Source organism: Lynx rufus, unplaced genomic scaffold (assembly GCF_022079265.1).
Source record: "Lynx rufus isolate CCGP_SWC_20201006 ecotype Redwood Valley unplaced genomic scaffold, mLynRuf1.p SCAF_10, whole genome shotgun sequence".
In the NCBI taxonomy this organism is placed as follows: Eukaryota; Metazoa; Chordata; class Mammalia; order Carnivora; family Felidae; genus Lynx; species Lynx rufus.
In genome coordinates, this window is record NW_025814824.1 from 72,623,258 (window position 1) to 72,646,346 (window position 23,089).

General features: G+C 36.1%; 2 protein-coding genes across 8 annotated transcripts in view; both read right to left on the bottom strand.

The window, feature by feature from the left end:
- Window positions 1-23,089, bottom strand: part of PTBP3 (polypyrimidine tract binding protein 3) — a 121,448-nt gene that overhangs the window by 51,430 nt on the left and 46,929 nt on the right. For 4 of the 6 annotated variants that reach the window (XM_047067942.1, XM_047067950.1, XM_047067933.1 and 1 more), the window contains exons 3-4: window positions 8,620-8,789; window positions 5,053-5,199 (exon numbers count right to left, since the gene is read on the bottom strand). In XM_047067942.1, the coding sequence (XP_046923898.1) occupies window positions 5,053-5,199; window positions 8,620-8,789 (317 nt within the window). The remainder of the gene's footprint in view (window positions 1-5,052; window positions 5,200-8,619; window positions 8,790-23,089) is intronic. The other 2 variants (XM_047067959.1, XM_047067967.1) reach the window with 1 other exon arrangement.
- On the bottom strand, window positions 17,952-22,557 carry LOC124503140 (60S ribosomal protein L21-like). 2 transcript variants are annotated; one of them, XM_047067986.1, is made up of 3 exons: window positions 21,556-22,557; window positions 19,508-19,510; window positions 17,952-18,192 (listed from the first exon to the last, which is right to left on the bottom strand). In XM_047067986.1, the coding sequence occupies exons 1-3, from the start codon at window positions 22,021-22,023 to the stop codon at window positions 18,109-18,111; spliced, it is 555 nt and encodes a 184-aa protein (XP_046923942.1). In that variant the 5' UTR covers window positions 22,024-22,557; the 3' UTR covers window positions 17,952-18,108. The 2 variants fall into 2 exon arrangements, with proteins under 2 accessions (XP_046923942.1, XP_046923932.1); XM_047067976.1 differs by lacking the exons at window positions 17,952-18,192; window positions 19,508-19,510 and having other exon boundaries at window positions 21,509-22,552.

Genomic DNA, 23,089 nt, shown 5'->3' on the forward strand with positions numbered 1-23,089 from the left:
ATTGTGCTAATCATTCTAGAGTTCTCAACATATTCTGCATTAGTATTTCACAGAGCACTGAGTACAAAGGTCTCTGAGCAGCAGGCATGCAAGAAATGCTTTTGACAATAAAAACCTGAGAAAATAACACCTGAAGACAGATTTATTTAATAAATAACTCTGTAGTTTCCGTTTTTAATTAGACAAAACATTCAAGTAAAAAAAAAATAAAATTGAGGCACACTCTCCACAGAGGACAACAGAAAAGTTGGGGGTGGGAGAAAATGAGAAATATTTTCTTAATATAAAGAGATTATTTCACATAGAAGATTTATGTTCTGTGTATTTGATGCTAAAAATTATGAGGCAGCAGAATTCCTACTATGGGAGATAATTTTTAAAGTGTTTCCTAAACAAACTCGCTGGAATAGTTTAATAACTTAATAAAGGAAACAGCAGTAGCATGACTGGAAATGCAAGTATTTCATCAAGGTGAGGGGAGGACAAATAGACTTCATATAAAATTTAAACATGTCTGGATAACGTGAAAAAGACATTTCTAAAATTGAGATAGAAATGAATGTACAATAAAATGCACAGACCTTAAGTGTAGAGTTAGATGATTTTTTAAGAAAACATTTTTAGGCAAAATCTTTCCATGGTTATCTCTGCAGATTTATAAATGTCCACCCACAAGGTAAAAAACAAAATAAAACAAAACTGTCTATACCCTAATGATGGTTATTAATAAAACCATTTCTCAAATGCTGTACCTCAAAATACAATCTAAATTTTTTAGCTATAATTTTAGTTTACATATTTTTTAAGCTTATTTATTTATTTTGAGAGAGACAGAGCAAGCACAAGTGGGGGAGGGGCAAAGAGAGAGGGAGACAGAGAATCCCAAGCAGGCTCTGCACTGTCAGCTTGGAGCCTGATGTGGGGCTAGAACTCACTAAACCACAGGATCATGACCTGAGCCAAAACCAAGAGTTGGATGCTTAACTGACTGAGCCATCCAGGTGTCCCAACTATAATTTTAGTTTAAACAAAAAGATAAAGATACTTGAAGGGCTCCTCAGTTGGTTGAGCAGCTGACTCTTGATTTCAGCTCAGGTCATGATCCCAGGCTGAGCTCTGTGCAGACTGCGAAGCTTAAGATATCTCTCTCTCTCTCTCTCTCTCTCTCTCTCTCACTCTCACTCTCCCTCTCCCTCCCTCCCTCCCTCTCTCCCTTTGCACTTCTCCCCTGCTTGTGTTCTCTCTCAAATAAATAAATAAAATTTAAAAAATATTTGATATTCACCTGACCCTCTCTGGCAAGTATGTCCATAGGCTGGAAAAGAAGTTATGTACATGTTTTGGGTTACCTTGTTATTCAGAGAATAAAAGATAATGAAATAGTAATTTATCAGTTTCCCAGGGCTGTCAGAAAAAAAAAGACATTTGGTACATTTTATATATGCAAACAAGTACCTTAAATTCTGACTTCAACTTTGGTGTAGGACTTTGAATAAAAGAAAAACTATTACATTTTATCAAACATCAATGTATAAAAATTGCACAAAAATAACAAAATGGAAAGGGCAATAGGAAGAAATCAAGGCTATCGAAGAATGAACTAGGTCATTTCAGCTGGCTTTGGTTGCCAAGCAACTGGAATGCCTCACAGTTTCTCTTTAGAATAATCCAGTCTTTAAGAGTTTTATTAAATTGTTTATTCCTTGTTCAAGACTTATTCTAACATATTTAGGAATCACACTAATAAGAAAACTGCCATGACTTACATGAATGAAAATTTAAAACTCTAGTGAAAGACAGGAGTCAAAATACATCCTCCTCAAAAGAATCATAGAGCAATATAAATATGTTAATTATCTCAAATTAATCTATAAAATCAACCCAATTCCAATTGTGTTTTTTTTTTGGGGGGGGTAGAAGTTATCTAAATAATTCTATTATATATGGAGACATAAGTAAAATATAATAGCTAATTAATGTCTGAAAAAAGAGTATAAAAGAGGGCTTTGCCCTACAAAATATTAATACTGAAGACATTAGCTCTAGGGACGTGAAAACAGGAATGGAACAGAAGTGAATACAAAAGGTAGTCTGGATTAGACATGGAGTACACACCATGTGAGTAGCACAGACATAAGGGCATATCAGAGCCAGGCAAGCAGAATGTGTACGCATGTCTAAGAAGGGTATACATGCATGTTTTAAGTAGGTACAGCAAATGTACAGAAAACTAGAACATGACAAAGAACAAGTTTCACATAAGTAGATAATAAATGGGTTATTCAAAAAAACGATAAAGGAGAAACTGGTCAATGGGAGTTAAAAAAGAGATCAAAGCCTACCCTCACTCCCCACCTCCAAAATATTTCTAATAAAACAAAAATTTAAACATTTAAATAAAAACAACTAAAACATAAAAATATGAGAAGAAAAGACAGGTAAAAAAAAATTAAAAAAAATTTTTTTTAATGTTTATTTATTTTTGAGGCAGAGAGAGACAAAGCATGAATGGGGGAGGGTCAGAGAGAGAGGGAGATACAGAATCTGAAACAGGCTCCAGGCTCTGAGCTGTCAGCACAGAGCCCGATGCGGGGCTCGAACTCACGGTCCGCGAGATCACGACCTGAGCCGAAGTCGGACGCCTAACCGGCTGAGCCACCCAGGCACCCCAAAAACAATTTTTTTAATGTTGGTATACTAGGTCCTGATGAGCATGGTATCAAAATCAGAAACCATAATACAATCTCAAGAGATTTGACTATTGTGTAAAAATATTTTTAAAACTGCATTAGTAGACAAAACTCAGAGACAGAAAGTAGACTGTGGCTGCCAGAGGCTAGGGGGGCAGAAGAATGCGGAATTAGCGTTTAGGGCATAGAGTTTCAATTTGGGAAGGTGAAAGAATTTATTTTTTTAAGTTTATTTACTTATTTTGAGAGAGAGAGAGAGAGAGAGAGAGAGAAGGAGGAAGGGGAGAGGGAGAGAGTGTGAGAGAGAATCCCAAGCAGGCTCTGCACTGTCAGCACAGAGCTCAAAGCAGGGCTTAATCTCACAAACCATGAGATCATGACCTGGTGTCCCAAGGTGAAAGAATTCTGGAGAAAGATGGTGGTGATGGATTGCACAATATGAATGTACTTAATGCTGCTCGGCATTTACAAATGGTCAAAATGGTAAATTTTATATGTAATTTACCACAGTGTTAAAAATGGGGAAAAAAACTGCATCAACAGAAATCACTATACTTTATAAGTTATCAAATAAATATTAAGTAAACAATAAGATATGATTTCATCCTCTAATAAAGATGACAGGAAAACTGCTTGCTTACACATATGAGTGGCACCCTAAGCTGGCACATATTCTTTAAAAAAAGCAATCATGTGGGGCATCTGGGTGGCTCAGTCAGTTAAGTGACTGACTTTGGCTCAGGTCATGATCTCACCATTCATTAATTCAAGCCCCCCATTGGGCTTTCTGCTGTCAGCACAGAGCCCACTACGGGTCCTCTTTCTCCCTGTCTCTCTGCCCACCCCCCCCCCCCCCACACTTGCACACATACCCTCTCCCTCTAAAATAAACATTAAAAAAAGCAATCATGAAACGTATATCAAAATATAAAATATGCATATGCTTAGTCCCAGCAATTTCACTGCCACAAATGTTAACTAGTAAGAAAATGTTGCAAGTGTGCTAGAATATGTAAGAATGTTGCTACAGTGCTATTTCTAAAAAGTGTAAAATTGGAAACAATTTCAATGTCTATTAACAAGACATTGGATAGATTATGGCTGTCTTATAGAAGGGAGTATTATGCATTCACTTAAAAACTGTGAATTCTGCCTTTATAGCCATCAAAAAAATACCCATGACACATTATAAAGAAAAAATATGAGCTTTCAAAACATTAGGATTCCACTTATGTAAAATTATATACACAGATAATAATACACCTGGATAGAGAAGGAATACACACCAAACTGTTAGCAAATGTTAATTAGTTGTCTCTGGACAACTGTGTTGTTGTTGTTGTCATTTTTACTTTTCTGGACTATTTGAATGTTTTACCATGAGAATGGATGCTATTTAGAATTTTGAAGTCAATTTTTCATTTACAAAAGTCTACACTATTTAAAAATGTCTAACATCTCATTTACTAAGTTTATATAGGTTATTATATGCCACTAATATCTCTTAGAACAAGCTAAGGATTATGCACAGAAAAAGTCTTTGTTTTAAAAATGTGGAAAACTAATTTAAATTCAGTAGCTTGCACTATAATGACTTTCAGCACAGAATCAAAGGGCTGGAGGAGTTCTTTTACCTAGAGCAAGACTATAGGGCCCAAACATGCTCATAACATAATAAAAAAACCTCTTTCTTGCTTTGTGGATCAATTTTTCTTACCCTTAAGTAACTTCAAATTACTATTTTAGCTACTACAAATCAACCTGGAGAGACACAAAAGATGAACTATAGTCAATATGAACTATATCAAAATAAAAACTGAAAAATGAGGTTAGAGATGTTGATATTCTACATTCCACATTCACCTAGAAGAGTCAAAAACCATTTAATGAACATATCTATACAAATTCTTATTAACATCCTAAATGTTAACATCAAATAGAAGCGGCACTGAAATTCTTAATGCCTTTGTTATATATTCTAAGTATCCTATAAAAAGTTCCTTTTGGACTTGAAATTTTAAGAGATAAGAATGTAAGTTTTTCTCTTACTCATGAAAAAGGTTTCAAGGGCAAACTAAATTTCTGCCATTTCTGCAGTCAAATGCTCTGCCTCTGAGCTATACCCCCAGTATCTGTCATTTCTAGCACCGCAACTTCAAACGTATTTCTAAATGGCACTACTTAAGCCTTCAGGTAAGAATTTACATACATAATCTTTACTAATAAAGCATCCTAACAGGAAGGAACATGATTTTTTCCTCTCTGAGAAATAGAAAATTAATCTTAAGCTATTATACCATGTATTCTTGTAGCTTTTTTTTTTTTTTTTGTAGCTAATTTTTTAAATGCTTTCAATACTTACAGCTTGATTAGGTAGATTGTCAGTCTTAAGTTCTCTGTGATTGGAATACTGAATAAAAACAGGCTGGCTTCGAAGGTGAGGAGTAACAGGAGTGTAGTAATTCACCATAGTAACAGCAGCTTCCTCAGAAGCCATTTCTAAGAAAGCCTGTAATAAACACAAGAAAGTAAAGTGAAAGCTCATGTTTTTGAAAGACAGCTAAGAACTATGAAAAAACTCTTGCTTCAAAGTGTACCACTGATGTTAAATGAAAATACATATGAAAAGTCAAGCTCAATAAAGGATTTGGGACCGGGAAATTGCCAGTTGAATAAATGATTTCATGTGGTTTTTGGTTTTCCTCTTTTTTCTCTTTCTTCTAAAATCTAGAAATAATTAAAAAGGTGAAAATAAAGGTGAGCATCAGTACTGTAAAATGGATGCTTTCAGGGGTTAGAATTTAATAGTTCTTTCCTAAATAAGAACTTCTCCAAGATGGGGCATAATGATTTGCTCTTTCACCTTTTAATTAAATAGCTGTTTATGATACACTTAAGTTTATGATACAATTAAATGCAGAATTCAGGTGTAAAGGCTCAATTGTTCAAGTTAGGGAAATGGGATAACATCTTTCCTACATTAAGTCAATATTGATTTGAATCATTCAAGTGACTGTTTCTGAGATCTGTGTTAAAAAATACAGAGGCAACAAGCCCAAAATGAAGTCACCTGTACTAAGCCCGACTAAGCCCACATCACCAAACCAGGAGTTAATACCTAACAATTATAGTTTCAACCTCTCCCAAGATTAGAATCTTAAACCAGTTCATCTGGAATTACTTGGTCAGCACTAGTGAGGTTATTTGACTGACAGACCCCAACCATTCCCTAAAGGAAGATGACCTTGCCTCAAACAACTCACTCTACTAGTAACTTCCTTGCCCCACCCTATTTTGCCTACAGAAGTCTTTCATTATGCACTGCTCTTCCACAGCTCCTTTCTATCTGCTAGATGAAATGCTACCCAATTCACGAATCCTTGAATAAAGCCAATAAAATCTTTAAAATTTACTCAACTGAATTCATCTTTTAACACCTGTAATCATTGTATGAATATTAGATATCTGCAAAATAACACAGGAAGAGCTGAGATCAGAAAAGGCTCCTTGAGATCTATGTCTTATTCCACACATGGCCTCTTCCAGCTGTAAGAACTCCTGAAACTTCCGTGAGAGGTTCTGCCACCCCTATCATAATGGTTAGTCACGAAGATGAAATACTAACCATTCTGAGCCCTCAGAACTACCTATAATGAACATCTCAAATTAAAAATGTATAGGAAGAACTCCTGATCCAAGTCCATGCAAATTTCTAGTTTGATAACTCAATTCTTTTTTACTACAACAGAGCATGTAATTAGCAAGTGTACAGTAGCCACTTCAAATTATATATAAAACACAATTTATAAAAATATGTTTATTAACAAAATTTCCTGAACATAGGAAATGGCAAATATCTGTAAGTCAAACTATTTATTTGTTTATAGTTATCTTACTAAGTGTTTCTATTTGGCAAATATTCCAGTAAAGGAATATTAACCTGACAAATGTTAAATGTGATGCTTAACTGTATCCATCAAATGTCACAAATGAACCAATTAAATGCTTTAATTAACAACATTCTATGAAGTAGTAATGTTAGCCACACCACAATAGATCAAATATCATTAATTAACTGATCCTCATTAAACAAATAAATTCTACTATCTTCAAGAAATGCACTTTAAAACCATTATCTGTATTAGTAATATGCTTTTACTAATTTTTCTAAGGAAGATAAAAATGATCAAGGTAACCAAAAAGCAATAGCAACATTTCCTGTCTGGTTTTTAATCACCTTTTGAACAAAGAATATATAAACTTTTTGCTAATAATATTCACTATATAGAGGGAGAGTATCTTTCTGAAAACCCCTTCATAAATGCAAAGAACTAAACTCAATGTCTAACATTAGTCACACAAAGGAAAAGCTAAACAGTATCTTTGGAATACATGATTATTGTTACAGAAAATTTTTCTTGAGAGTATATACAACCTAAAAATTCATACATAAAAAGAACTTTTTCCACATGGACCCCAGTAGGAATTACTTAGGTTTTTCTAAAGTATCCAAAGAAATCAATTTTCATAATAAGGGGTGGAAAAAAAAAAATCCCAGAAGTCATTAACCACAGAAAGGCTGGCGAAAATATCCCGTATGCTGCCCTCAACACTCCCACCTCTAAGCGCCATCAGAAAGATTACAGCTACAAGTAGTTCTAATGACTCACATCACTCTCTTGCTAAAGTATATAACAAAATATTTTCTAAACATGATTTATGACTGAAAGATAAGCAATTAACACAATAGCACTGCAGATAAATAATAAACCCAGAACCAATAGCAGAGACAAAAACAAATTGTGACATTGCTGCCCCTCACAACCATCTAACAGGATATACAGGATACACTGCATGAAACATGATAATGTACATGATACACATACACGATACATCTCACAGCCATTAGACTTGGCCATGTTGGCTCTTTTAAAACCACCCAAACCATATATTCTCAGTAGTGGCAACTGAGTTAAAATAAAGATCCAGGCACATGTAAGATTTCCAGAAGATGTAAGATAAATGTGTAAACATACAAGAGCTGAATACTAAAACATGTTATTTAGCCTCTCCAGATTTAAATAACCTCATCCGAATTAAACAGGAATGTTAGTTTCACTAAAGGGCCAGAATCAGACATGATAACCTCTTTCATGTCCAAACACATACCAATCTGTTTATAAATATATTTGTTTCTTAAACTTATTTACAAAAGTGTAAGAACATAGGGTCTTATCACAATGTACTACACAATGTTTAGGGCTTAAATCTGTTGTCTTCTTCTTACCAGCATTGCTCAGTTTAAAAGATTTTCAGGACAACCAAAGACTGGGAAAGAACTAAAGAATTCATCCTAATGGGGTCTGAGTTGGAACAAAAAAGCAGGTGATTACTCAAATCAACATAACAAGTATTATATTTTTGTCATGGTCACCACAAAAGCAAGTTTCCTTATTCATCTTAAGAAAAACCTATTAACTTCTGAAATGAAGAACCTCTAACAATCTCTTTTGAATTATTAAAGAAGTTATATATTAATTCTAAACTAAAATATACTACACATTTCTATACAAATTTTGGAAAACTTATCCTTTAACTACCAAATGAGGCATAATTTATATGGTCTCTGTGTCTTGGTATTCTGATAATCACAGGGTATTTTCATAAACTATTTTGTAATTAAGAATATAAAATTTTTTTGTTCAGGAAGAAAAGGACAAGTCATTGAAAAAGAGATAATCCTATGTCCTGTGTTAATATTTTTGTTTGTTGCTTCCTGTCATACATAAAAAAAATTCTATTTAAAAAACTACTTTATGTAAATAAAATGAAATTTAGAAAATACAGAAAAGTTCAAGAAAATAAAAGTCATCTTTAACACTAGTACCCAGAGATAATCACTGTGGTTCAATCTTTAAATATTACATACCTGGCTCTTTCCTTTCAACATCAAAAGATTAGTTACTTTGCCAAATGGTAGACCTAATGATATGACCTCTGCTTCGGTGACATCACTTGGAATTTTGCGAAGATGGAGAACACGAGAAGGCGAACAGGGAGGTCTATCTCCTTTAAATTTCTTGTTGTCATTCCCATTAGCTAAAAAAATATAAGATTTTTTCAAATTACTGAAACTAATTTAGGTTGACATACTACATTAACCCTATTGTCACATTTCATCTCCAACAGTTTTAGTTTTTGAAATTCAGGGAAACTCTAGGGCTGATCAGAGATAAGGACAGTGGAAAACCATCCACTTTCAATGAGTGGGTGTTTTTGGTTTTTCATGGCAAGTATTAAATTTTTTAAAAACTGAAGTCTGAGGGGCGCCTGGGTGGCGCAGTCGGTTAAGCGTCCGACTTCAGCCAGGTCACGATCTCGCGGTCCGTGAGTTCGAGCCCCGCGTCAGGCTCTGGGCTGATGGCTCAGAGCCTGGAGCCTGTTTCCGATTCTGTGTCTCCCTCTCTCTCTGCCCCTCCCCCGTTCATGCTCTGTCTCTCTCTGTCCCAGAAATAAATAAACGTTGAAAAAAAAAATTTTAAAAAAAAAAAAAAACTGAAGTCTGATTTTTAATTTCAAGGGAAAGTATTGGATAAATAAATTAATATAGAGAGGGATCAAATTCCTCTAAACAACTATTGTGAATGGAGAATAATGTTTATAATGTCTTTAATGTATTTTTAAAGATATTCTGCTAACTTGTTCCCGTGCTAAATAAGTAAATATGAACAATTAACTTTCAGGAAAGACTACAAAAGAAATTTTATATTTACCACATCCTGAGGGGATTTGGATTCGAGCTGTATCATTATGAAAATTAAGTTTATTTCTCAGGCATTATGTAGTTTTTACTAATCTATTTATAAAGTGTTTTTTAGAAGCTAAATTGCAGTTTCCTAAGACAATCTTATTAGAAATGCAAATCTTCAGCCCCACCTCAGACCTACTAAATCAGAACCTAAGGGGTGGCACCCAGCAACCTGTATTTTAACAAGCCCTCCAGATGATTTTGATGCAATCTGAAGTTTGAGAAGACTGCTGCACAATAAAGAAATCCATTATCTCAGTTACAGCTAGATTTTACTTAAATTCTTTTGTTTCAACACTGACAATAACTAGAATTGATAAGCCTGTAATGAATACTCAAATTTATGTACATAAGATTCAGAAATGTTTTTCCTTGGAAAAAAAGCACCATATAAGACTGAATGCAAATTATCTGAAAGCCCTGTTTCATTAAAGTGTGTGTGTGTGTGTGTGTGTGTGTGTGTGTGTGTGTGTGTGTGTAAATGCTAAACAGTACCATACTTAGCGCTATTAGGAGGAAAATACAATCTTTCCAAATGTCTAAAATTGTCATTTTTCCAAACATTAATGGAACTTTGCAACCAGATGTCTATGGCTATAAATAAATGAGGACCACATAAAAATTATATGGCCATATCGTGTCCCCATATCTGTGGCATAGAAGTCAACTTGCTTTCAAGTGAGTAGCTTGACTTAATACCCAAATCAGCACTCACTCCCAATTCTCTGTTCATGAATGCAGGCAGCATCCTACCCAGACACCAAATACTACTGATTCCTTCAGGTCCTTAGTGGTCTGTACCTGTATATAACAAATGCCTAGTGAGACTGTGGAAAATAGGCAGTTAAATATTTATTGCAAATTAATCTGTGAGTCAAGAGATTTCTTCTCCTCTCAACCACCCAGAAATATTGATTTTTCCCTCCAAAATCACTAATTACATTTTTCATGTCCATTCACAATGTCACTAAGTTCACCTATGATCATTTCCACTTCTACTCTACCTCCCTCTAGCCTCAGTCCCTCCTCCACCCCCACTCAGATTCAACATCCTATCGACCGACCACATATCCTGCTCTAAACACGCTGACCAGCTTGCAACCACCTGAAATGTCCCTTAGTTTCTAGTTTTCACACTGTTTTCACTTATACTACCTCATTTGAGTAGACAAATAAAAATATACTGAGTTAAATATTAACAGGTGAAGAGACAGAAGTTCAGAAACTAAATGATTTTGTACACAGCTAGCAAGTGAAAACGTCAAACTGAAGTTTAAAGGTTAATTTTTTTTTTTTAGCACAAACATCTCAAAATGTCTTACCATTCCTAGAAAAAAGCAAGCCACTTGACATGGACATACATTTTGAAAGTATGTGCAGATTTATGTGGATTATAATGACAACTGTCATTAAATTAGAACACTAATCATCACGTCCTAAACAGGAGTGAAAGCTAGCCATGGAGTATGCCCTTTTGCACCCTCCTTTGCCTCGATGGCAAGATAGCACTACCACCATCTTGTGCCTTCTTAACTAGCACAAGGTGTTAAAGACTGGAAAAACCTCCTAGATGCAAGGAGATTTTATCAGTTGACCCAGAATATTCCAAAAACAAATGGAAGAACACTGGGAAGGCTGCTCCTGAGCAGGGGAGTGGCAGAGAAAAAGGGACAGAGAGAATCCCAAGTAGGTGCTGAGCTGTCAGCGCAGAGCCCCTTGTGGGGCTCAAACTCACGAACTATGAGATCATGACCTGAGCTGAAACAAACAGTCCACACTTAATGGACTGAGCCACCCAGGCACCCTGATGTGGTTTCTTTAACAGAGGTTTTCATCATCTCTGTAAAACTGTGTAAGCAAAAATGAATGCCTGCACATGCTATGTGAACTCGTGTTGGACTATCAAATAAAGACCTATGGTAACAAATTAAAAAAAATTTTTTTTCAATGTTTATTTAGTTGTGAGAAAGAGACAGACAGAGACAGAGCACAAACGGAGGGGGGGCAGAGAGAGAGGGAGACACAGAATCCGAAGCAGGGTCCAGGCTCCACCGAGCTGTCAGCAGAGAGTCTGATGAGGGGTTCAGATTCACAGACCACAAGATCATGACCTGAGCCGAAGTCAGACACTTAACCGACTGAGCCACCCAGGCACCCCTGGTGACAAATTTTATCAAGAGATACTTAATTATAAAAACCCAGCATTTTAGGTTGTTAATTGTTCTGAATTATAAAAGTGCCTGAGCAATGTTAAGAGCATGGGCTATTAAATCAGACATCCTGTTCTAGCAAGTTACCTGAAATAGCTGAGCCTCAAATTCTTTCCCAGTAAAATGAGTGTAACAGGGTTATTTTGAAAAGTAAATTAGATAACATATTTAAATACAAGGTGTAATGCCTAGCACATAGTAATCAATAATATGTCACAATTTTCTTAAGAAAGATTTTTATCTAGAAGTGATAGTCTTTCTACTTTTTTGGTATTAAAATGATGATTATAGGTAACAATGATTTTTTTCTCTTATAAGTGCTTACTTTGGAAAATTTAAGACACTGTCCAAATTAACTAAAAATTTAATTATTCTATGAAAGCTAAAAATCTAAGAATGACCACAGAAAAGGTGATAGCCAAAGACTCGATAAATATAATAATCTGAAAATGGAAAATACATAAGCAAATATATGGCATCATTTAATAAAAGTCAACAGAAAACAAGGAAATTCTAATGTATTAAACACGTAACTTTGAAGAATTGTTCTCTATACAAAAAAATAACATGAGACTTTCCAAAATTTTTATTATAAAAATCAGCATTCAAAATACTTCACTTGTAAAAATTTCATATTTTACTGAATGATACACTGAAAATTACTGAATACTTGCTACATATTAGGTTCCAAAGAGAGTAAGTAGGTTTTTTTTTTTTTTCAATGTTTATTTATTTATTTTTGAGACAGTGTGCAAGCAGGGGAGGGGGAGAGTGAGAGCGAGAAGAGAGAGACAGAGAGAGAATCCCAAGCAGGCTCTGTCCATGCTGTCAGTGCAGAGCCCGATGTGGTGCTTGAACCCATGAACTATGAGATCCTAAGTAGAAGTCAGATGCTTAACCTACTGAGCCACCCAGGTGCCCTGAAAGAAGCTTTTTAAAATTCATGTATTTCCATCTCAAAATTGGAGAAATCCACCAGGAAAACTATCCTAGAAATCTGGATCTTTTTAAAAATGCAACTTTAATAGGATATACTTTATCTATCTGTTTATTAAAAAAATTTTTTTTAATGTTTATTTTTGAGCAGGGGAGGGGGCAGAGAGAGAGGGAGACACAGAATCTGAGGCGGGCTCCAGGCTCTGAGCTGCCAGCACAGGGCCCGACACGGGGCTCGAACCAGTGGACTGTGAGATCATGACCTGAGCCGAAGTCAGACGTTTCACCGACTAAGCCACCCAGGCGTCCCTAGGGTATACTTTAGATACAATAAAATCTATGTAACATTTTAAATGCAAAGTTTGACTTTTGACAAATGTATATATCCATATGACCACAAAAATCAGGATACACAACTTTTCCATCATCCTCAAAAGTTCCCTGGTGTCCCTTTGTAGTCAATCCTCCCTCTAAGACTCTCACCTCCTCAAGCTATACAGCTATCATTTGACATTACCATAGTGTCTTAATAACTATAGATTTACAAAAACAAAAACAAAAACAAAAAACCATAGCTTTACAGCAATTCTTTTTAAGTTTGTTTATTTATTTATTTTGAGAGAGAAAGAAAGCGCAAGTGCAGGAAGGGCAGAGGGAGAGGGGGAGAAAGAATCCCAAGCAGGCTTCATCCACACTGTCAGTGCAGAGCCGATGCAGGGTTTGAACCCAAGAACCGTGAGATCACAACCTGGGTCGAAGTCAGACACTTAACCTACTGAACCAGGCGCAGCAGCAATTTTTTTTTTTTAAGTTTGTTTTTTTTTTAGTAATCTCTATACCCAAAGTGGGACTTGCATTCACGACCCCAAGACTGAGTGGCATGCTGTTCTAAGCCAGCCAGGAGCCCCTTTACAGCAATTCTTGAAATCAGGTATTTAACTGGGAGAATTCATGTCATAGTAATTTTGAGTCATCTAAAACATACACATCATCATTTCTCTCTGCATTTATTTACGCCTTCTTTAATTTCCCTTAACGTCCTGTGGTTTTCAGTGTAATGGTCTTGCACATATTGGTATGCTGACCCTATACTCTGCAACCATGCTAAATTCTTTAGAATTTTCTACATAATACAGTTTTATTGCTTACTTTCCAACATGTGATGCTTTTTATTTCTTACTCTAGTTTTATTGAGCTGGCTAGGACTTCTTGTACAAAGATGAATAGAAATAATGAGAGTGAACATTACTTCCATTACTGTGGATTTCAGGGGACACGACTGTCTTACACCATTAAGTATATTGTTTGCTGTAGCTTCACACATTTAGTAGGGCAAACAGGTTCCCTTCTATTCCTGGCCAAGGTCTTATTTGGCCGAAGGTCTTATTTATCATGAATAAAAGTCAAAGTTGAATTTTAAATGCCTTCTCAGGACATATTAAGATGATCATAAAGTTTTTCTCTTTATTCTGTTAATAGAGTATATTGTACTAATTTTCTAAAGTTAAACCACTTTGTATTCTTGGAATAAATCTGACTTGGTCATGATATATGACCTCCTCTCCATGTATATATATATTTATATTTACATATATATATAAAATATACACACACACATATAGCTGAATTTGATTTAATGCCTTCTAAATATATTTGGGTCCATTTTCATGAGAGATATTAATCTGTAATTTTATTTTCCCTCTTGTATCAAGGGTAATACTAACTTCATAAAAATAAATTCGAAAGTGTTTTTTTAAATTTATTTTCATTTTATTTATTTGAGAGAAAGAGCACACGTGAGAGAATGGAGGAGAGGGGCAGAGGGAGAGAGAGAACCTCAAGCAGGCCCCGAGCTCAGCATGGAACCCAATGTGGGGCTCAATCTCTCGACCCTGGGATCATGACCTGAGCTGAAATCAGGAGCTGGACGCTCAGCAGACTGAGCCACCCAGGAACCCCAAAAGTGTTGTCTTCTATATTCTGAAGGAGTTTGTGTAGCACTGGTATGGTTTCTTCCTTTAAAAAAACCACTGGGTCTTAAATTAAAAAAAAAAATTATGTTTATTTATTTTCAGAGAGAGAAAGGCAGGTGGCAGGGGGGAGTGAGCAAGGGAGGGGCGAGTAGGGGAGAGGCAGTGTGGAGCCTGACGCAGAACTTGAACTCAGGAACCACGAGATCATGCCCTGAGCCAAAATCAAGAGTCAGACACTTAACCAACTGAGGCGCCCAGGCGTCCCTGGGTCTTAACTTTTTAATTATCAATTTGATTTTTAAAACAAGTATACGGAAAAAAAAAATTTAAATTAAAAAAAAAAAAAACAAGTATACGGGTTATTTGGGTTTTCTAGTCATTTTGTACCAGTTATGATACTCTGTATTTTTCAAGGAATTTGTCCACTTCATCTACATTGAATGAATGCCTATTCATTCATTTTATTGGCTTAAAATTGTTCATAATATTTCCTTAATATCTGTCTTAGCCTGCTTAGGATACTGTAACAAAATATAGACAGGGTCATTTAACAATAGAAATTTACTTTCTCATACTTCTGGAGATTAAAAGTCCAAAATTAAGGTACTAGCAATGTCACTTTTGAATAAGGACTCTTTTCCTGGCTTAAAGACAAGCTACCTTTTCAGTGTCCTCACATAGCAGAGGTGGAGGCAAGAACAAACTCTCTAATATCTCTTCTGATAGGACACTAATCCCATTGTGAAGGCCCCACAATGGGCCCAACTCCCAAGGCCCCATCTCCACATACCATCACAATGGGGGTGGGGTTTAAACAAATTACCAACAGATGTTGGTAATTTCTGTCTTCTCTCATTTTTTGGTCTACCTAAAGGTTTATCAATTTTATTGACCTATACAAAAAGAACTATTGGTTTCATTAATTTTTCTCTACTGTTTTCTATGTCCTTAATTTATGCTCCTATATTTAATATTTTCTTCCTTTAAACCTGGAGGTTTAACTTGTTTTTCTTATACTATGCTTAGAAGCTTAGATGATTTATTTTACACTTTTCTAATGTAAACAAAGCTGTAAATTCCTACTTCTAAAAACAGTTTTTGCTGAACCCTTCAAAGTTTAGTAAATTGTGTTTTTGTTTTAATTCACCTCAAAATATTTTCTAATTTCCCTTGTGACTTATCTGATTCATGGGTTAAATGTTAATTTTTATTTTTTTTTTTTTCAACGTTTATTTATTTTTGGGACAGAGAGAGACAGAGCATGAACGGGGGAGGGGCAGAGAGAGAGGGAGACACAGAATCAGAAACAGGCTCCAGGCTCTGAGCCATCAGCCCAGAGCCTGACGCGGGGCTCGGACTCCCAGACCGCGAGATCGTGACCTGGCTGAAGTCGGACGCTCAACCAACTGCGCCACCCAGGCGCCCCTAAATGTTAATTTTTAAATAAATAACTGGAAAATTTTCCCCCATATACTTGAGGATTATGCGTTTTTGATTTCTAATATAGTTTTAAAGAGAACGAACTATAAATAATTTTAATGCATTCACTTTGAGACTTGTTTTAGGATGCACATATAGCCTATCTTGGTGATTATGTCATGTGAACTTCCAAAAAAGCATATTCTGATGGTGTTGCAGAAACTACTCCACTGTCAATTAAAATAAGTTGGTTGTTAGTGTTGAAAACATCTATATTAGGAGATCTACAAACTTTTTCTTAAAGGGCTACATAAATAATTTAGACTTTGTGAGTCATACAATCTCTGCTGCATCTATTCACCTCTACAGTGGTAGCATGAAAGCAGCCATATGGACAGAAATAAAAGAGTGTGCCTCCGCTGAAATAAAGTTTTATGAATAAACATCAAAATTAGTACCTCATATAAGCTTCAGGTATCTCAGAATATTGTTCTTTGTTTTATTTTTTCACAATTTAAAAATGTAAAAATCAGTCTTAGGTCACAGGAAATATAAACCCCTGTCCTGTGTCCTAACTGATTTTCTGTTTACTGTGCTATCAATTACTGAGACAGAGATTTTGAAATCTCCAGCTATAATTGTGAATTTGCCTATTCCTCTGTTTAGTTCTATTAGCTTTTACTTTATATATCTTGAAGCTCTGTAACTAGGTAAATATACATGTATATTCAAGATACGTATATTTATCAAGAAATACAAATAAATACAATGGACTACAAAATGATAAATAATGAATAAATATGAAATACACACACACACACACACACACACACACAAAACAGTACAAAGAAAGCCAAGAAACAAAGGAAGAAAAATAACAAAGAATAAATGGGACAAATAGAAAACAAATAGCAAGATGATAGACTTAAAACTAACCATGTCACATAACTATATTAAGTGGAAATGACATAAAGATTCCAAATACAAGGCAGAGTTCATCAGTCTAATAAAAGCAAGACTCAATTATGTGATGTGAAGAAGAAATCCATTTTTTAAAAATTTTATTTTAAAGTAATCTCTACACCCAATATGGAGCTTGAACTCAAAACCCTGTGAAAAAGAGTCACATGCTCTACCGACTGAGCCAGCCAGGTGCCCCAGAAGAAATGCATTTAAATATAAAAATCTCACGTTCAAAGTAAGAGGAATGGAAAAAGATAAATATGTAAACACTAATCATAATAAAATGCAGTGGCTGTACTACTATCAGACAAAGTAGACTTCAGGAAAAGGAATATTACTGGGGATAGAGAGACATTTCATAGTAATAAAAGAATCAATTTATCAAGAAAACATAGTATGTCATGCATACATGTACTGCATGCATACATGCAAACATATACTGGGGGCGCCTGGGTGGTTCAGTCGGTTAGGCGTCCGACCCTGGCTCAGGTCATGATATCATGGTTCGTGGGTTTGAGCCCCGCATCGGGCTCTGTGCTGACAGCTCAGAGCCTGGAGCCTGCTTCGGATTCTGTGTCTCCCTTTCACTCTGCCCCTCTCCCGCTCATGCTCTGTCTCTCTCTCCTTCAAAAGTAAGTAAAAACATTAAAAAACAACAACAACATATACTGGACACATAAAAGGCAGACAATCTTTTTAACTGGAATATTTACACTTTGTTTACTTTTGTTTAAGTGACTGCTCTGGGGCTAAATCAATATGCATCTTTAACTTTCCAAGGTCTACCTTTAAATGATATCACCTAGGTACAACGTAAGAACTTTTCAAAGCATAGGTCTATTTCCCTCATCATAACCTTTATGTTACTGTCATATTTTAGTTTTCACATATGCTATAACCCCCAAAATTTATTTCCCTTATCTTGCTTTAAATAGTCAATTATCTTTTTTTCTTTTTGCATCAGGTTTTTGTACACTTAACGTATCTTACAGACCTTTCCATAGACAGCATTCCATACCTTTTTTCTCTTTCTTTTCTTTTTAAACTAGGGTAAAATCACATAAGAAAATTCACTACCTTAACCATTTTTTTTTTTAGATTTTATTTATTTATTTATTTATTTTGGTAATCTCTACACCCAACATGAGGTTCAAATTTACAATCCTGAGATCAAGAGTCACATGCTCTACCGACTGAGTCAGTCAGGTGCCCCTTAACCATTTTTAAATGCAGAATTCAGTAGTGTTAAATACATTCTTAATGTTGTGCAACTATCACCACCATCCATTTCAATAACTCTTTTCATCACGCAAACTGAAATTCTATACTCATTAAACAGTAACTCCCTAATTTCCCTCTTCTTCCAGCCCCTGGCAACCACCATTCTACTTGCTGCCTCTAGGACTTTGAGTACCCTCATTTCCTTTTGTGCATATTCTACAGCTAATTTCTTTGTGGTTACCATGGGGATTACATTAACATCCTCAAGTTATAACATTCTAATCTGACTTTATACCAGCTTATCTTCACTAATATGCAAAAACTCTGCTCCTTTACACCTGTCCCCATACCCTTCTGTTGTTGACGCCACCATATTATATCCTTATATACTGTGTGCCCCAAAACACAAACTAATTCTTTTAAATGTGTTAGTCTCCTAAATTACATGGAAAAACAAATGTGGAGCTACAAACAAGTCACATGCTTTTAGATTAAGAACTCCTTAAAAAAAGGCAGTCTCTTGGGGCGCCTGGGTGGCGCAGTCGGTTAAGCGTCCGACTTCAGCCAGGTCACGATCTCGCGGTCCGGGAGTTCGAGCCCCGCGTCGGGCTCTGGGCTGATGGCTCAGAGCCTGGAGCCTGTTTCCGATTCTGTGTCTCCCTCTCTCTCTGTCCCTCCTCCGTTCATGCTGTCTCTCTCTGTCCCAAAAATAAATAAACATTGAAAAAAAAAAAAATTAAAAAAAAAAAAAAAAAGGCAGTCTCTTGTTAAAGACCTGTACTTTAGGTCTTTAACTATAAACTATAAACTATAGAACTATAAAACTATAAAACGCTGATGAAAGAAATGGAAGACAACACAAAGAAATGGAAAGACATTCCATGCTCACAGACTGGAATACGGTTAAAATGTCTACACTACCCAAAGCAATCTACACATTTAATACAACCCCTATCAAAATAACAAGAGCAGTTTTGATAGAACTACAACAAACAATCTCACAAAAGACCCTGAACAGCCAAAGCAATCTTGGAAAAGCAAAAGCAAAGCTGGAGGAATTGTAATTCCAGACTTTAAGTTACATTACAAAGCTGTAGTAATGAAACCACTATAGTACTGGCTCCAAAATTAGACACACAGATCAATGGAACAGAAGAGATAATGCAGGGGGCAGTTGAGCCTCCAACTCTTGATTTAGGCTCAGGTCATGATCCGAGGATTGTAGCACTGAGCCCCGTATCAGGCTCTACACTGAGCTTGGAGCCTGCTTAGGACTCTGAATCTGACTCTCTCTCTCTTCCCCCTCCCTCTTAAAAAAGAGAAAAGAAAAAAAGGAGAGAAAACCCAGAAATAAACCCACAATTATATAGTCAATTCATCTTTGACAAAGCAGGAAAGAATATCCAATGAGGACAAAAAGTCTCTTCAACAAATGGTGTTGAAAAACTGGACAGCAACATGAAAAAGAACGAAACTGGACTACTTTCTTAAACCATACACAAAAATAAAGTCAAAATGGATTAATGACCTAAATGTGAGGTCTGAAACCATAAAAATAAAAATCCTAGAACAGAACAGGGAGAGTAACTTCTTGGATACTGGCCCTAGCAACTTCTTTCTAGATGTCAACTGAGGCATGGGAAACAAAAAACAAAAACTATTTGGACTACAGCAAAATTAAGTTTCTGCAAAGTGAAGGAAACAGTCAACAAAAATAAAAGGCAATCTACAGAACGGGAGAAGAGACTTGTAAAAAGCATATCTGACAAGGGGTTAGTATCCAAAACACATAAAGAACTTATAGAAGCGCCTGGGTGGCTTAGTCAGTTGGTTAAGCATCTGACTGTGGCTCAGGTCATGATCTCAGGGTTCTTGAGTTCAAGTCAAGCATCGGACTTTTTGCTGTCAGCACAGAGCCCACTTTGGATGTCCATCCCGCTCTCTCTCTCTGCCTCTCCCCCTCTCATGCTGGTGTTCTCTCTCAAAAATAAATATTAAAAATAAATAACTTACAACACTCAACACCCAAAAAACCCACAAACAACCCAATTAAAAAATGGGTAGAAAACATGAACAGACATTTTTCCAAAGAAGACATCCAGATGCCTAACAGACGCACAAAAAGATGCTCATCATCACTTACCAACAGGGAAATGCAAATCAAAACTATAGTGAGACATCACCTCACATCTGTCAGAATGGCTAAAATCAGTAACACAAGAATGAAGAGGTATTGGTGAGAATGTGGAGAAAAAGGAACCCTTGTACACCACTGGTGGGAATGCAAACTGGTGCAGCCACGCTGGAAAACCATATGGAGGTTCCTCAAAAAGTTAAAAACAGAACTACCTTATGATCCCACAATCACACTAGTGAGTATTTACCCAAGGAATACAAAAACATTAATTCAAAGGGATATATGCGCCCCTATGTGTTTAAAAAAAATTTTTTTTTAATGTTTATTTATTTTTGAGAGAGACAGAGTAGGAGCAGACAGGGAAAAAGCAGAGAGAGAGAAACACACAATATCCAAAGCAGGCTCCAGCACAGAGCCCGACACAGGGCTTGAACCCACGAACCATGAGATCATGACCTGAGCCGAAGTCGAACACTCAACTGACTGAGCCACCCAGGCGTCCCCTTCAACCCTATGTTTATAGCAGCACTAATTCAAAGGGATACATGTGGCCTGTATGTTTATAGCGGCATTATTCACAATATCAAAGATATAGAAGCAGCCTTAGTGTCCATCAATAAATAAATGGATAAAGAATATGTGGTATACAGGAGCACCAGGGTGGCTCAGTTGATTAAGTGTCCAACTTCAGCTCAGGTCATGATCTCACAGCTTGTGAGTTCAAGCCCTGAGTCAGGCTCTGTGCTGAACCTCAGAGCCTGAAACCTGCTTCGGATTCTGTGTCTCCCCCTCTCTCTGCCCCTCCCTCACTTGCGCTCAGTCTTTCTCTCTGTCTCAAAAATAAATAAACATTAAAAAAAAGAATATGTGGTATATATAAATCTTCTGTATATATGTATATAGGTATATATATGTATGTGTACACACACACACCAAATATTATTCAGCTATAAAAAAGAATGAAGTCTTGCCATTTGCACTGACATGGATGTAGGCAGAGAGTATTATGCTAAATGAAATAAGTCCATTAGAGAATGACAAATACCATACGATTTTACTCATATGTGGAATTTAAGAAACATATGTGGAACTAAGAGCAAAAGGAAAAAAAAGTGAGAGAGAAACCAAGAGACAGACTCTTTTTCTTTTTTTTTTTTTACAGTCTTGACGTCTTTTATTTTTTTTACATTTATCGCGCCATGAATTCATAGGGAATGGGTTCGAACAGCTCAGGCTCCTTTCCATTGGTTCTCACAAAGTGTGCTTCTCTGGGTGGGGCAGGCTGGCGCTTCAGTTGAACCCAAGTACCTTTCTCCTTGGCTTCCTTCTTTTTCTGATCATTTTCCTTCACACGCTTCAGGAAGCTGTCTCGGCTCTTTGAGTGCTTAATGTGCTCGATACGTACATTAATTCTCTTAGCAAGAATCTTGCCCTTAACTTGTTTGTGTACAACAATGCCAGTAGCATGATGGGTAACACTGTAGACTCTTCCGTGGTAACATTTGTGGGGCATTCCTTTTTGAACAGTGTCCATTCCCTTGATGTCCACAATATCACCTTTCTTGTAGATTCGCATGTATGTTGCCAAAGAAACAACTCCATGTTTTCTAAAAGGCCTAGAGAACATATAGCGAGTACCTCTCCTCTTTCCCTTTGTGTTGGTCATTTTGGCGAATTACTGGAAGATGGTGGTATTGTGAGACTCTTAATTACAGAGAACAACCTGATGGTTACCATCGGGGAGGGGAGGGGAGGGGAGGGGGAATGGGTTAAATAGGCAATGGGGATTAAAGAGTGAATTTGTGATAAGAACTGGATGATGTATGAACTGTTGAATCACTATACTGTACACCTGAAACTAATACAATACTGTATGTTAACTAAGTGGGATTAAAATTAAAACTTACAGGAAAAAAGTAACAGCTTAAATAATGCAGAAAATAAAAGGAAGAGTTATAATCATTGTTCAAAAACCACTAGCTTTTTAGACTCTTAAATACAGAGAACAAACTGAGGACTGCTGGAGGGGTTATGAGTGTGGGGATGGGCTAAATGGGTATGAGACACTGAGGAGGGCACTTGTTGGGATGAGCACTGGGTGTTGTACATAGGGGAGGAATTACTGGAATCTACTACTGAAACCATTATTGCATTATATGCTAACTAACTTGGATATAAATAAATAAATAAATAAATAAATACATACACACATAATAAAATACTAACTTTTATAATTGCCCTTGTATTTACTTTCATTCAGATATTTATTCCTTTACATGGCTTTGAGTTACTGTCTCATGGCCTTCATTTTCAAGCTAAAGGACTTCTTTGAGTTTTTCTTGCAGGGCAGGTCTAGTGGTAATAAACTCCCTCAGCTTCTGTTTATCTGGAAATATCTTAATTTCTTTCTCTTTTTTAAAAGATTTTATTTTCACGTAATCTCTATACTCAATGTGGAGCTCGAACTTGCAACTCCAAGATCAAGAGTTGAACATTCCACCAACCAAGCCAACCAGATGCCCCTCTCTTTTTTTTCTTAATTCGTGACTGGCCCATAGAGCCAGGTATGTTACATGTAAATGACCTAATTTATTTTTAAATCCAATTTATTTAAAGTAAAACATAAAGATACTTTTTGAACTCATGAACTCACGAGTTCATGAGATCATGACCTGAGCCACAGTTGGACACTTAACCAACTAAGCCACCCAGTACCCCAAAACACAAAGATA